At 38.0% G+C, this 11783-nt stretch overlaps 1 protein-coding gene and 1 long non-coding RNA gene across 4 annotated transcripts in view; one reads left to right on the forward strand and one right to left on the reverse strand.

Annotated features, from left to right (window-relative positions):
- LOC114558092 (microphthalmia-associated transcription factor) overlaps positions 1-1276 on the forward strand; it is a 38714-nt gene extending 37438 nt beyond the window's left edge. For all 3 annotated transcript variants that reach the window (XM_028581829.1, XM_028581830.1, XM_028581831.1), the window contains exon 10: positions 60-1276. In XM_028581829.1, the coding sequence (XP_028437630.1) occupies positions 60-455 (396 nt within the window). In that variant the 3' untranslated portion in view covers positions 456-1276. The remainder of the gene's footprint in view (positions 1-59) is intronic.
- LOC114558093 (uncharacterized) overlaps positions 1-7997 on the reverse strand; it is a 13890-nt gene extending 5893 nt beyond the window's left edge. Inside the window, exons 1-2 of the long non-coding RNA XR_003692904.1 lie at positions 7421-7997; positions 7196-7337 (exon numbers count right to left, since the gene is read on the reverse strand). This is a non-coding gene — a long non-coding RNA (uncharacterized LOC114558093). The remainder of the gene's footprint in view (positions 1-7195; positions 7338-7420) is intronic.
- Between the last annotated feature and the right edge of the window lie 3786 nt (positions 7998-11783).

The raw sequence follows: 11783 nt of genomic DNA on the forward strand, positions 1-11783 counted from the left end.
GATGTTATTGCAGAGAGTCTTCACTGACTAATCTGGGTGCGTCTCTCTGGGGTTTGCAGGAGCTAGAGATGCAGGCGCGGGCTCACGGTCTGGTCATCACGTCTTCAGCACTCTGCTCTGCTGAACTTGCGGCCCGCTCCATTAAGCAGGAGACGGCTCTGGAGGACTGTCGCCAGGACCTGTACACGCTCCACCCCCATCACCAACACCACACGTCCTGCACTCCAGAACCACTCGGCACCTTGGAGCTAAACGAAGGCCACTCCAACTTCCCAGAGGGTCACTACAGCATTCACGGGAAGCCAGGCTCCAAACTCAATGACATCCTCATGGAAGACACCTTATCACCGGTGAGAGGGGGGGACCCTTTGCTCTCGTCCGTCTCCCCAGACACCTCAAAGGACAGCAGTCGTAAGAGCAGCGTAAGCATGGATGAGAATGATCAGGCCTGTTAGCACCCCCTACTGGAAAACACCTCGTCTGCATCCCCAACCTTCCTGCTGCAAGTGTTCCCGTCAGTAGCTAACACACTCCCAGCTGCTGGAGAGGCCTTTTTTTTTCCTGTTTGCGTCATTTATTTTTTGTGTCGTTTTTTCTCTTCCCCACCCGTGTTTACATGTATTGATTAGTTTCCATTCATGTTTTTGCTAGTTTTTATGCGATTTCTTTGGTCTTTTTAAACCCTCAACCATGATTTCAAGGACTGATTATAAAATAGGTTTGCTTTAATCAATACTTTGACAATGAGTTGCAAACATAGACGTTTTTTTATTTAAAAGAAATGCATTTATCTTTGAATAGAGGCTAAATTGTGTTTATTTCTATTGATTCCAAAGAATCTAGGGAAGTTATGAATCATGGTCAGAAATGTAGATTTTTGGGTTGAGATGAACACTGCTTTTTAAATCACTAGCAATAATAGAAGAAATAAAATCTATTTATTACTATAGTGCTTTACACTTGTGTCTTAGATTGAACTTGAATGTGCCAATGCCTTATTAAGATGTGTATACATCAATGTTGTATTGCTATGCACATTTTTTGGCTGTTAGCTGAGTCTTTGTCAGGCTTCCAGTTGAAATTTCTTCCTCGACAAATAATCATTTGTAGATTTGATCTTATTTATGCATCTGTTAACAGGACTTTATGTACGCATTTCCCTTTTAAAAAAAATATTTTTAACAAGGCATTTCAATTTTTATTTTTTAAATAACTAACTGACATAATAATAAAAAGCACATCAAATATAGGAAGCTAAAATGTCTCCTTCAAGTTACAGTGGGGGAAATAAGTACCCCTGGACAAACAGCAAGTATTCTGGCTCCTACAAGCCAGTTAGTCTTTCTTTAAGACACAGCCCCAATCCGAACCAATTAACTACATCAAATACACCTGCCTCACCTCGTTACCTGTATAAAAGACATATATAAAAGGGGGTCAAATACTTGTTTTTCCTCATCAGATGGTTATCAATTTTAATAAATTCATATGATGTGATTTTCTGGAATTTTCTTTGGGATTCTGTCTTTCACTGTTAGAATGTACATATGATTAAAATTGTAGATTTTTGCATTCTTTGTAAGTGGGCAAACCTGCAAAATCAGCAAGGGGTCAAATACTTATTTCCCCCACTGTAATTAAAAAAAAAAAAAAAAATCACCATTGATAATGGCTAATTGTAGTCTTTTACTCAGTGTCATAATGAGCAAGAAGCAGCACAACAATCCAGAAACAAAAAGAAAAGTCAAGTTTGACCGCACTGTTGCATCCTGTAACCATCCAGTTCTGACTGCTCAGCATGTGTACCATTATATACATTCCTCACTGCCAAAACCAATTATATTTTTCATAATGCAGTCTCAAAACTAGTAAAATCGTAGCTCAAATTAAAAATGCCTGTTGTAGCCCCCACTCAAGCACAAGAATCTGATTTCACTTGAAAGATCTAATTGTTGCATAATTCTAGAAATCTTTCATAGAAGATTAATGCAAGATGAACCACTTATGTTTTATTGTATTCTTGTCTGCAGTGATCAGACTAACAGAACTGGTAATACTGCTACTATTTTAGCACACACAGTGTAATACCTTGGACATGTGTTGATGCAAGTGCTGAGTTTTTATAAATGTCCATCCATTTCCTAAATTATTGTTGTTGTTTTTACACCACTTAGGTGACATTTCACATTCAGGATAAATTTTTTTTTCTTTTCATTATGTGAACATTTATATTGCCAAGGAGTATAAGGAGACTGCTTTGGGATTTTGTATGAAATGCATGTCATGTCAAAACACTGGAATGACCTCTGTAATTTTAAACGTGGTTTGTTTGCCTTTTTTTTATCTAAGCATAAACTAACTATTGTATTTGGCTTTTCAAATGCATACAACATATTGTATGCGATTGTAGATTCTTCATGGTGTACTGTTGTATATTATTTCAGCAGTTTGTTTCAACAGTTGTAGCACATTGCATACGTATGCCTTTGTTAATAACTACCTGCCATACTTTGAGAGCCCTGTTACAGCACAGCCTCCATTTTGTTAAACTATGCAATGGTTGAAGTTGTGCCAGCACAGCAGCATCGTCGCTAGATAATGTGATCTCCTTATGAATTAGTCTGAAACAGTGTCAAAGTATTTATCTTTTTGATTGATTTAAGTGCCTTAAAGTCGTTTCTGTTACCCTGGTGATGTAAGAGGAGTTGTAGACAGTGATGCAAAATTTTGTTGATGCTTATACTGGTGTTTGGTGCTTCAAGGAAAGCAGTAGGAAAGGGCCGTCTGTCAGTACAAGATAACACTATAACTCTCTCAGACTTAAGACATGGTTTGTTATGATGGAACCCCCAAGTGTTCAGTACTTAATAAATAAGGCATTAATAAATGATCATAAAGTAAATAGAGTTAAATGTGTAAGTAAACCAATGAATTCTGAAATAATTTAATAAATTATTAAAAGTCATTAAAAGTTATTTCATCATTATTATTTCCATATTTACAGTGTTTACTTATTGTTTTTTAATTCTGTACAGAATCTTTTATTTTAAGGTGCCCTTTTTCAAAAGTCTGTTTTTAACTTAATTGTTCCCCAAAGAAACTAATTTCAAAATGTTCACCCCCCTTTATTTCAGACTGTTGGCTGAAACTACACTTTCATGAAAAGTAACATTTTGAATTAGAAAAGTCTCACTGGGGAAAGTGCAATGTTATAGAAATAAAAATGATAAAACAACAATTAATAGTAATAAGAGATGGCAATGTCGCTCAGCTGCCCACTTTTGTCCACACTGAAATATATAATTATTTATATCAATTAGTTTTTAGGGGTCCCCTGACTTTTCAAGTAGCACCACCAGCAGGTTGACATTTTTGGCTTTTAGTGAAATGCCTTAACTTGACTAAACTATTTCCATGACATTTGGTTAAGACATTCATGTCAACCAATGACTATGGCGATCCCTTAACTTTGTCCAAAACTTGATTTATGACCAAATACCTGCAAAGCTAATGACATTCCCATCAGCCTCAACTGTACTTCTTGCTAACCAGCACTCATAGAGACTCATATGATTTATTTGAAAATGTTAAGTTTTAGTCTTATTTATTTATGTAATATTGAACACATTGGAGAGGGTTTTATCTTAATTAAGGTTAAATTCTACACTGAAAGCGATGTTTCCAAAGTTGTACTGAATATTCATCCTCCTTTTGAGACTAGTATGAATGTAGTTCAAAGTGATAACTGCCAAAATGAAATATACAATATGTTTATATAAAAAATATAAAAAAAATATATAAAAAAGGTATCAACATTTTTGAATTTTTAACAGCTTAGCTAATGCACCTGTTAGTGGTGTATCGCTTCTGCAGTTACACACAGTACCTAATACATGATGGCAATCAGTAATTTGACGGAAAAATTAACTGAAGATCGACTTAATAATAACTTTTCTGGAGCGTTGAACTGCATCTCACAGTCTTAATCAGCAGATGGAGATAGCTGAGCTGTCGTCACGTGGCAGTAAAGTAGTATGGAGCTTCTGTCTTTAAGACAACGAGATGTGGTTAAAAGCCTGGAACAGGCTAAGTGAACCTTAAGTTAAGTTTTTTTTTGTCATATGAATTACAGTTTAGTGGATTGCAGGGCAGAACGGTCTTTATGGTGACACCAATCCCAGCTACTAAGCCTTAATAGTGCAATACAAACAGGCCTGTAACATTGCCTGTTGACTGAAACCAGATTTTTTTTTTTTTTTTTTTTTTTTTTTTTTTTTAAAAAAGGAACAGATAAATAATCTAAACCCTAACATGTGACAGGTTAGAATGAACATCAGCTTCACAGGTGGTGGCACTTAAAGGTGCTCTAAGCGATGTTGGGCGACGTTACTTCTTGTTGACGTTCAAAGTACTTTCAAACCAAACGAAGACTAGCTCGCTCCTCCCTCCTCCTCATCCTGTTCCCTCCCTTCTGTGCTTCAGTGCACTAATCCCTCCCCCAAAATCCTTATTGTCCATTATTGGCTGAACACTGGAACAAGGTTTGTGTCATCACTATGCCTGATATTTCATAATTAATCTTCCAGCTGTTTATTATTATGGCACATTAAGGGTAAACCACTAATGAAGAACCATGTTAGCTCAATTTAGATCTCTTCTGCCCACTCTCATCCCTGTGGTTCATACAGACAAGGCCTCTGCTGATGTGGCCACTGTTCTGATTCTTACAGTTTATATATGAGATGAATGTAGCAATAGTTCCTGTATGCACCTGTTTTAGATTAGTGAAGTTGAACTTGCTGGTACTCAATGTGAAAACTATCGTGTCAGAAATATTAAAAGTTATATTTGAATGTCTGTAGAGCTTGTGTTTTACTTTCACAAAATCTAAAAATTATGATTTTAGATGCAATCTAAATCTGCCTATGCTTACATTTTTGTGTGAAGGTTTACTTTAAAAAGGTACAATATGTAACATTTCTGCATTAAAATGTCTAAAAATGACTATACCTATGTTATATATTTTGTTGAGTTGTGTACTTACACTATCCTAAATGTTTCCAACAACGTTCAAACCCAGAGAAATCTGTTACTTTATTTTAATGATTTCAGATGATACGTTCTGAGTAATCATAAATCATACAATCTCAGAGAAAGAATAACACTTAGTAACTGTTATATAGCTTGCTTTCTGCCACACAGAATCATTTTGTCATTGATTACATGCCACTTACAACACAGTAATATAGCAGAGATCTTATTTATTGATACATTTCAATCTCATTTATTGATACATTTCAATCTCATTTATTGATACATTTCAATATCGATTGATCCAGCTTAACTTAATGTGCTACGTTGACAAGTAACGTTAGGGGGAACTGCAGCTATTTTATCAGAATGACATGAATAGACGTAACAAGGATAAAACTAATGGATAAACCTATCCGTGAACAGATGCATTTTAATCAGCAATTGTATTAAACTACAACTCCCATAATGCCACTACACAACGTCATCAAAAGTTCGTGTTTACATCCATTGTTTTGATTGAGAGACCCCTAGCGGCAGAAAATTACATATTGTACATTTAAGGTCCCATGGCATGAAAATTTCACTTTATGAGCTTTAACATTAATATGCGTTCCCCCAGCCTGCCTATGGTCCCCCAGTGGCTAGAAATGGTGATAGGTGTAAACCGAGCCCTGGGTATCCTGCTCTGCCTTTGAGAAAATGAAAGCTCAGATGGGCCAATCTGGAATCTTCTCCTTATGAGGTAATAAGGAGCTCAATAAAACCGAGCCCTGGGTATCCTGCTCTGCCTTTGAGAAAATGAAAGCTCAGATCTGGAATATTGCTCCTTATGCAATAGCTACAGACACAGAAATGGCACATACTAAGGAAAGCTCATTGTGGGACTGGCTCTAGTGGCTGTAATTCTGCACCAAGGCTGAATTTCATGAAAGAGACTTCAGATACATTATTAGGGGACCACTAAGGTCTATATAAAAGAGACTTCAGATACAGTATTAGGGGAGCACTAAGGTCTATATAAAAGAGACTTCAGATACAGTATTATGGGGCCACTAAGGTCTATATAAAAGAGACTTCAGATACAGTATTATGGGGCCACTAAGGTCTATATAAAAGCATCCAAAGAGCACCATGTCATGGGACCTTTAAGTCCCCCTTTTTAACATTAATAAGCAGTGAACAAACATTTAATCATAAAGGGTTTATAAGACCCTATCATATAGTCATAAGCAGACATATTACATTAATGTATTTGTTAACAAGTATAACTTCTCCTATGAAGATATATTCTACATTATTACAACGCTGATTTACAAGACTATGATTCATTATCTGTTTATACCCCAGCCTCCATTAATAGTTTGATTGAAATTAATTTTGTACATGTAATAGAAAACAGAAAGGGTCATACAGAAAATAACATTACACATAATAGAAAGCGTATCCAGTATTTTTTTTTTGAAAGGAGTGGGAAGATATTTATTTTTGAACTGTTTCATGTTTTGACATTGCTTCAGTTCCTCATTCTAGCTGTTCCATAATTGTACACCACAGACGTTTGGTCGTACGCACTTTTACAGTTTTTAAATTAAAAAAATCCCCTTAAACTATAAATCTCTTTGAGTGCACATTTTTCTATCGGTAGTTGATTATTTTTGCTTTAAACATTAATTGCTCTTTGAAATTTAACCAGGTCTGCCAACATTACTTCTAACTGGAGTGAATCCCTATACCCAGCATTGTAAAACGATCAGTGTTGCTCTATTCTGGAAAATGAATAGTGAATGTAATGCACTTTTGTAATTATTAAAGCCTCTGCACAAATAAGGTGAAACCAGTAGAGAACGTGGAGTGATTTATGATCTAGAACCTGTTCCGCCTTGCTATGCTTCTTGGCACATGGAAGGTTTGTTTTATGTGTGATTGTTTTCCAGCTGTTTTCCATCTATTGTTAAGCTTGAGAAATTTGACATAGGTGCCTGCAAAATAGTTGATGTTAACAACAACTACATTATGTGTGTTATGAACCATATATTAAATGTTTATATACAGCTTATAACTGGTGGGGGAAAAAAAAGAACAGAAACCGCTAATTGTGTTTTTACTAAGCTCAAAGGGCAAAACATTGTTGACAGACAGGTTTTATAGTCTATTATTATACCTGCACCTTCCAGTCCTGTGGGTAGAGGCATCCTCAGAGGGCCAGCACAGTTCTTGAGACACTCCTTCAGCGATTTCTGCAGCAGTCCCCTCTGGTGGACAACATACACCACCTCCCCATGAAGCAACGCTGGCAACACCTTCTGTGCAGAAAACATGGAAAAGTATAATGTTATTAATTCATTTCTCAGAATGTATTAATCTACTCAGAAGCTTAAGGGCTTACCACTCTGTAAATCATCTTCTTTAGAAAGGTGCAGCTTGAAAAGAGTTAGCTCAGTTGAGCTTTAGCAAAAAGGGTTTTGTCACAACATGCATTCTGGCTTCTACACACTGTTTGGTAACTAGGCTACTGTAGACGCTTTAACAACAAGACCCATTTGCATTGTTAACCATAGATATATACACTATGATTGTTAACAAGCTGAAATTGTCAAACTTTGAAATCAATGAAAATATATTCACAGAAATATGCTAACTAGCTTAATTTAGCCTTTGTTGTCAAGAACTGAGGTCGCCCCAACAGAAGACTTTCTTTTAATCAGTAGCTGTCGATCTCACTTCTCTCTCCTGATTAGGGAATGCGCTTCACGTGTGTTTGGAGAGTGTCCTCGTGCCAATCCAACGTTTCTTTCCTAATTAGGAGATGCGCCTCAGGTGCGTTTGGAGGGTGTCCTCGTGCCAGGCAAGCAGAGGAAACACAACAACCCAAAGAAAAACACCACAATCGAGACTATTTACAGTAAAAATAATATGCAGAACACTTCCGTTGTGCTTTCAAAAAAATGGTTGGTAAAGTAAATTATATACACTTTTTGGTGTTCAAGGGCTACCGGATGGAGGATCATCAGGAAAATCACTTTCTTGATCAATTATAGACCTTAAACGTCTCTGCCGTGCTCCTTTTACTTTTGATCCCTTGTATATTTTACTGACCTTGTATACTTTGCCCTCATGAGTCTGACAATGTTATAGGATTGCAATGCAAATCTGTGAAGTACTCTTATAAGTAAAAATGTGCATGCAGCAGTTTTACTTGGAGAACTTTTATTCAACTTTTACCTGAGTATAGGATCTGAATACTATATCCACCACAGCTGTGCATGTTCACACGTGAGTGACCATAGCCTAAAATAGAAAGGAATTTCACCTCCCTCAGTCGGTGGAGCACACTAATGCATATAACCACAGAGTGTAGTGAACATACCAAACAACCTATGAACGTGGATATTTAGGGGTCCAAGGCCTAGGGGTCTGGGAACGCGGTTCACAGATCCAGCGGAGCTGTGGAACCCTATTGTTTTCCTAAGGATTATGATTTTTCTTATTTTTCCGCCTCTAAAACCGTTTCTACAGCCTAACCCATGCATGGTGGGGCGGTGCCGTTTTCAGGACTGGTCCAGAACCCTGCAAGGACCTCGGACCAGACACAAAAGTCACCCACTTCCACCACTGGTAGCCTGGCTCTGCCCTCCTACATACTTCCCCCTCAATTTTCATTTTCCTTCAGTACACCGTGTGGATTTGCAGTATATTCTTGGGTTTTCTCCAGCCAAATATTTGGTGGTCCAATCAGCGAACAGAGGGAGTGGCTGAGAACAATGACATTGAGGTTGTGCGCTTGTTTGAGTTGTAGTTCCGTAATGGCGGCGGAGAAAGATGCGAGCGAAGCCATTCGGTCGGGAAAAAAATTGTGATTTATCCTAAGCCTACTTTTTCGAACTCCTCTTAGACCATGCGACCGATCTGCACGAAATTTGGTACGTAGCATTGCCAGACCAACCTGACAAAAACCTATCAATTATTGGTTAAAAATTGTGCAAATTACACACAAACAAATGTATGTAGCTAGCTACGAAAACACCAACTTTGTCATGTCTCGGCCAAATTAAATGCCATCAATGAAAAACTGTAGATTGTTGTTTGTTATGACCTTCTGAGTCCCCCAACGAACAATTTTTCCGAAAGATTGGCCACCAGGGGGGGCTACAAGTATGAAAAGTTTATATCTCATTAACTGCTCATCCAATTTTAATAAATGGATGGTACCATCTAGGGCCACTCTTGAGGCCAAGCCTATAGTGGTGTACTGATTCGTCAAACGAGGCGTGGCCTACGGGACCCCCGTTTGGTTTCACCACTTACACTAATGTGAGCAACTTCAAATTTACAGTGCAGATGTACAATGGGTCGGGAACCTCAGATGCCAAAAATTACACACATGGACCACTATGTGGCGCTATAATGACGTCAAAGGTGTTTTTGCTTATAACTCCCACATTACAAATCGCACATTAAAAAACTTTACATGCATGTGTTGCTTGAATCAAGCTGAATCTGCCACGCCCATTTCTGCTAAAAAGTGTTTTCGCAATATTGCGCAATGTGTAAAACCAACTGCACGAAACTTGGCACATAGCATCTCCGGAGGGACTTGATGAAAAGTTATCAAAAGAATTTTGCATCGTTAAACTATGCACAATTTACAACCAAACTAATTTTCGTAGCTAGCTACCAAACACAAACCTTAGCATATCTCGGCCAAATTAAATGCTATCAGGAAAAAACATTGACATTGTTGTTCAATATCCCACTACAATGCTCTGTACCAAATATGGTGAAGATCGGCCATTAGGGGGCGCTATAATAAACGTTTATGGGTTAACTCAATGCACGTAAATGGAACATTTGCAATTGCAATTTCTCTGCCGTAGTAATTGCTATCAACATGGCAGATGTACAATGGAACATGGACCTCGCATACCAACAATTAACACATTTGGACCACTAGGTGGCGCTACAATGGCCTTAAACGTGTTTTTAAGTGTTTTTGTTCTTGATAACGTTATAACTTCTTGCAATTCTAGTTATAAATGAAAATTCATTTTGAGAAAAAGGGATACAATATTTATAAAGAGGCATGACATTACAAATAAAATCCATTTAATGCATATTAATATAAACATAATATCAATAAATTTTCGTTCTATACTTACATTTTAGCATCTGATAACGTCCCCTCTGCCATCTGACACAGCTCAGTTTGTTGAATCCATGTTCCTTTCACTTGGACCAGATTAAACTCAGTTTGTTGTGAATGGCTGGATTTTTTATTTGAAAGCATGCTCCCAGATCCCCGGCTTCCTAAATGTCTTCACCCACTCTGTCATGCTTTATGGACTGACACCGGAAACATACAGGATGTCAGTGAAGAGGACATGGCAATGACTCAACATACTGCACTTCTGTCCTCCCTTCCACTCTGACAGGACAGGGTGTTGGAATTACTTTGCGCAGTAGTGCGATTGTGGCAGTAACTAAAATGAGCTATTTGTGTCTTCTATTATAACAAACAACTCTACACTGTTTCACAGGGTGGCAGTAGTTACCTGCTTGAATAATGTTGAGGCACACAAGCTATAGATCATGTGAATTTCCACATGCATGCAATATAAAAAAAAAAAACTTTGTAATGCAGGCAATTTATTACATATATGTGAATAAGATGAGATAGTAATTATTTTTGTTGAGCATTCAAGTGTTTAAGATTTATGTTTTTGAAGGGAATCCATTGTGTTTGCGGGCCAGAGGTGAGGAATGTATCAGCGATAGCACACCTCTGATATCTCCATGGCCAGCTCTATAAGTTCTCCTGCATCCTGACAGGAGCCACAGCAGTTACAGTCCAGTTCCAGGTGGTAGTTGCAGCAGTCCTTTCCTCCCTGGTCTCTCTCACTGGACGCTGCGATATATTTGTATGAGGGAAAACAGCGACTCACAGCCCTCTCACACGTATCCGGTAGGAGGACCATAAACTCATGGAAACGACAATGCAGACAGGCGAGGAGAAGTGTTGCACAGTCATCTGGTGGCAGTTACAAGGTAGAATAGAAGAAGATAAGATCAAAAAGAGGCAAAAGGAATGGAAATGCTTTAGCAAAAAATACATAATAAGAAATTACACTCTCTTAAAGTGTCATCCAGTGCACCTCTGACCAGATATCAACTACACCATTCATAATCTTGTTAATAACACTAGTTTCAGGACTTCTCAATTTCATCAATCGTTGTACTTAAGGAGTTAAACAATACCTCCACTGCCAGGCTGGTATGAATCATCAGAGGAAAAATGACTGCTGCTGTTCTTAAACTTGTCAGAACACAGGGAGAAGCTGGATCCACCCACTTCACTGTCACCCATGGGATCATGGGAACTGGGATTTGTGTTTGGTTCTTGCTCTGAGATGGTGCTCAGTCTGCATACCTCACTTGCCAACTTGCCCGTCATCTTTCTAGGTGGTTTGTCCATCACAGGCCTGGGGATGCTGCCTTTGAAAGAATGATACAAGAAATCCAAATTCCGTACAGTTCAGCACCCAGTCCAGTCTCTGATGGGTTCCTCAGATCCTCTATGAGGCAGTTTTAATAATTCAGAGCACTGTTAACATGCAGTATGTCAGGGAGGTGAGACTTGAATGTATAATGGAGGAGGCTTGCTCAATAAAACTTCAGCGAGGAGAGATTATTGATTTGCAAGCTTTTATTTGGATCTAGTTTCCTGGATTGAATCAGGCAGGAGGAAAATATAT

This window comes from Perca flavescens, chromosome 7, assembly GCF_004354835.1.
Source record: "Perca flavescens isolate YP-PL-M2 chromosome 7, PFLA_1.0, whole genome shotgun sequence".
In the NCBI taxonomy this organism is placed as follows: Eukaryota; Metazoa; Chordata; class Actinopteri; order Perciformes; family Percidae; genus Perca; species Perca flavescens.